General features: G+C 58.2%; 1 protein-coding gene across 1 annotated transcript in view; it reads left to right on the forward strand.

Annotated features, from left to right (window-relative positions):
• Nucleotides 1–4,026, forward strand: part of LOC130587476 (phosphatidylinositol 4-phosphate 3-kinase C2 domain-containing subunit beta-like) — a 7,911-nt gene that overhangs the window by 1,648 nt on the left and 2,237 nt on the right. Inside the window, exon 2 of the mRNA XM_057388453.1 lies at nt 3,095–4,000. Coding sequence (XP_057244436.1) covers nt 3,152–4,000 — 849 coding nt within the window. The 5' untranslated portion in view covers nt 3,095–3,151. The remainder of the gene's footprint in view (nt 1–3,094; nt 4,001–4,026) is intronic.

Raw genomic sequence — 4,026 nt, forward strand, 5'->3', positions numbered from 1 at the left:
ATCCCTTGATGAGCTGGTGCTGGGAAGGGGACAAATCCTTTGGGAATTGTGGGGCCTGGACTGGGGGACAAATCCTTTGGGAATTGTGGCGCCTGGAGCTGGTGCTGGGAAGGGGACAAATCCTTCGGGAATTGTGGGGCCTGGACTGGGGGACAAATCCTTCGGGAATTGTGGCGCTCGAAGGGGGACAAATCCAGGGGAAAAATTCTCCAGGAATTGTGGTGCCTGGACCGGGGGACAAATCCAAGGGGGAGAAATCCAGGGGACAAATCCACTGGGAATTGTGATGCCCAGAGCAGGGGGAAAATCCGGGGAAAAAATCCTTTGGGAATTGTGGTGCCCAGACCAGGGGGAAAAATCCTCCTGCAATTGTGGTGCCCAAAGTAGGGGGCCAAATCCAGGGGGGACAAATTCAGGGGACAAAATCAGGGGAGAAATCCTCTGGGAATTGTGGGGCCTGGACGGGGGGACAAATCCAGGGGAAAAATTCCCTGGGAATTGTGTCACCCGAAGCAGGGGACAAATCCAGGGGATAAATTCAGGGGGCAAATCCTCTGGGAATTGTGGTGCCCAGACCAGGGGGGACAAATCCTCCTGGAATTGTGGCACCTGGACCGGCAGACAAATCCAGGGGACAAATCCTCTGGGAATTGTGGGGCCATCTGGTCCTGCCGAGCCCAGGCTTGCGGGGGGTGGGAAGGGTCTGGGTGGCATTTATGGGGTTGGGGGAGGTGCCAGCCCTCTCCTGGCTCTGGTGGTTTGGGATTTAGGATTTTTTTCCCCACACAGATCTGATGTGCCCATCCATTCATCCATCACTTTCCCTATTCCCAGAAATCCCCAAACTCCCTGTCCATTAATTCCTCACCTTTCTTATTCCCACATGTCACTGCGCTCCCTATCCATTAATGCATCACTTTTCCCAATCCCAGACATCCCTGAGCTCTCCCTCACCTTTCCCATTTCCAGAAATGCTTGAGCTGCCCATCCATTAATCCCTTACTTCTTCCCATTCCCAGAGTTCCCTGAGGTGCTCATCCGTTAATCCCTCACCTTTCCTTGATCCCAGAGATCCCTGAGCTCCCTGTCCATTAATCCATCACCTTTCCCTATTCCCACACATCCCTGATGTGTCCATCCATTAATCTTTCACTTTCCTGATCCCACACATCCCTAGGCTCCCCACCTGTTAATCCATCACTTTTCCCTATTCCCAGACATCTGTGGGCTCTCAATCCATTCATCCCTTATCATCCCTCACCTTTTCCTATTCCCACACATCCCTGGGCTCCCCACCCATTAATCCGTCACTTTCCTTATTCCCAGAGATCCCTAAACTGCCCACCTGTTAACCCCTCACCTAATCCATTCCCACACATCCCCGAGCTCCTCATCCATTAACTCCTCACCTTTCCCTGATCCCACACATCTCTTGGCTCCCCATCCATTAATCCCTCACTTTTTCCCATTCCCACACATCCCCGAGCTCTCCCAGACATCCCCGACCTCCCCATCCTTTAACCCCTCACCTTTCCCATTCCCACACATCCCCAAGCTGCCCACCCGTAAATCCCTCACTTTCCCCAATCCCAGACATCCCTGAGCTCTCCCTCACTTTCCCCATTCCCACACATCCCTGGGCTCCCCACCCATTAATCCCTCACTTTCCTTATTCCCAGAGATCCCTAAACTGCCCACCTGTTAACCCCTCACCTTCCCCGTTCCCACACATCCCCGAGCTCCCCCTCCATTAACCCCTCACCTTTCCCCGATCCCACACATCTCTTGGCTCCCCATCCTTTAATCCCTCACCTTTCCCATTCTCACACATCCTCAAGCTGCCCACCCATAAATCCCTCACTTTCCCCAATCCCAGACATCCCTGAGCTCTCCCTCACTTTCCCCATTCCCACACATCCCTGGGCTCCCCACCCATTAATCCCTTACTTTTCCCATTCCCACACATCCCCGGGCTCCCCACCCGTTAACCCCTCACCTTCCCCATTTCCACACATCCCTGCACTCCCCATCCATTAATCCCTCACTTTCCTTATTCCCAGAGATCCCTAAACTGTCCATGAGTTAATCCCTCACCTTTCCCCAATCCCAGAGATCCCTGAGCTCCCCACCTGTTAATCCATCACCTTCCCCATTCCCACACGTCTCCGAGCTCCCCACTCATTTACCCCTCACCTTCCTCAATCCTGCACGTCTCTTGGCTCCCCATCCATTAATCCTTCACTTTTTCCTATTCCCACACATCCCCGAGCTCCCCCAGACAACCCCGACCTCCCCATCCTTTAACCCCTCACCTTTCCCATTCCCACACATCCTCGAGCTCCCCGTCCATTCATCCCTCACTTTCCCCATTCCCACACATCCCTGGGCTCCCCATCCATTAATCCCTCACTTTCCTTATTCCCAGAGATCCCTAAACTGCCCACCCATTAATGCCTCACTTTCCCTATTCCCAGAAATCCCTGAGCTCCCCATCCATTAATCCATCACTTTTCCCGATCCCAGACACCCCTGAGCTCTCCCTCACCTTTCCCCGAGCTCCCCCAGACATCCCTGAGCTTCCCACCCCTTAATCCCTCACTTTCCCATTCCCAGATATCCCCGAGCTCCCTGTCCGTTAATCCCTCACATTTCCCTGATCCCAGAGATCCCTAAACTGCCCACCCATTAATGCCTCACTTTCCCTATTCCCACACATCCCCGGGCTCCCCTCCCGTTAACCCCTCACCTTCCCCGATCCCAGACACCCCCGGGCTCCCCATTCATTCATCCCTCACTTTTCCCATTCCCACACATCCCTGATGTGCCCATCCATTAATCTCTCACCTTTCCCATTCCCACATATCCCTAGGCTCCCCATCCGTTAATCCATCACTTTCCCCCATCCCAGACACCCCTGAGCTCTCCCTCACTTTTCCCTGATCCCAGAGACCTGTGAGCTCCCCACCCATTAATCCCTCACCTTTCCCCGACCATAGAGATCTGTGAGCTCCCCACCCGTTAACTCCTCACCCTCCCCGATCCCACACATCCCCGAGCTCCCCACCCGTTAACCCCTCACCCTCCCCGTCCCCAGAGCCGCCGCAGCAGCATGCCGTTCTCCTGACGCCGGCTCCCGGCAGCATCGGCGGCGATGTCCGGCCCGCGGGGCCCCGGCGAGCACTGGCCGGCGCTGGAGTCGGTGGGGCTGAGCCGCAAGGAGCTGGCGCTGGCCGAGGCGCTGCAGATGGAGTACGACGCTTTATCGCGGCTCCGGCAGGACAAGGAGGAGAGCCGAGCCCGGCGGGAGCAGCTCCGCGAGCGGCCGCTCATCTCCTGGGATGACCCCTCGGAGCGCAGCGCCATCAAAGCGGCGCGGGGTTTGTCCGGCTCCGACCCCGCGCTCTGCCACAACAACGGCCCCGCTGTCCCCGAGGGTCCCCGAGCGCCCACCGGGGATTACCTGTTCATCTTCCCGGGATCGGGGCGGGATCTCCTCGGGGAGTCCCTCAACGGCTCCGAACCCCACAACGGCGGCGGCTCCCCCAAGAAACTCTCCCCGCCACCGCTGCCCCCGCGGCTGCCGCTTTGGGGCTCYCCCGAGGGTGACCGGCGCTCCGGGAAAGGCTCATCCCCACCCTGGGGCTCTCCCGAGGGTGACCGGCGCTCCGGGAAGGGCTCCCCGCCGTCCCCCGAGGGTCGCGGCCATCCCCGAGACATCAACACCTTCTCGGGGACGCAGGACAAGCTGCTGGGGCGCCGCATCTGCCGCCAGGATCCCTATGGACTCGACGCCATCGCCTGCCTCAACCTCAAATCCACCTACGAGTCCGAGGCGCTGCGGGAATCGTCCCGTGGATGGAAGGAGGGCAGGAATATCCTGGAGAAGGAATCCAGCGGCAAGCCGGTGGCGCGGAGCAAGACCATGCCCCCGCAGGTGCCGCCGCGGGCGTGYGGGAAAAACCTGGCGCCCAACAGGAACCGCAGGATCTCCGTGGAGCCGGTGAGAGGCTGCCTGCTGCTGTGGGG

Source organism: Malurus melanocephalus, unplaced genomic scaffold (genome assembly GCF_030028575.1).
Source record: "Malurus melanocephalus ecotype Western Australia unplaced genomic scaffold, MMel_1.1 scaffold_1951, whole genome shotgun sequence".
NCBI classification, from domain to species: Eukaryota; Metazoa; Chordata; class Aves; order Passeriformes; family Maluridae; genus Malurus; species Malurus melanocephalus.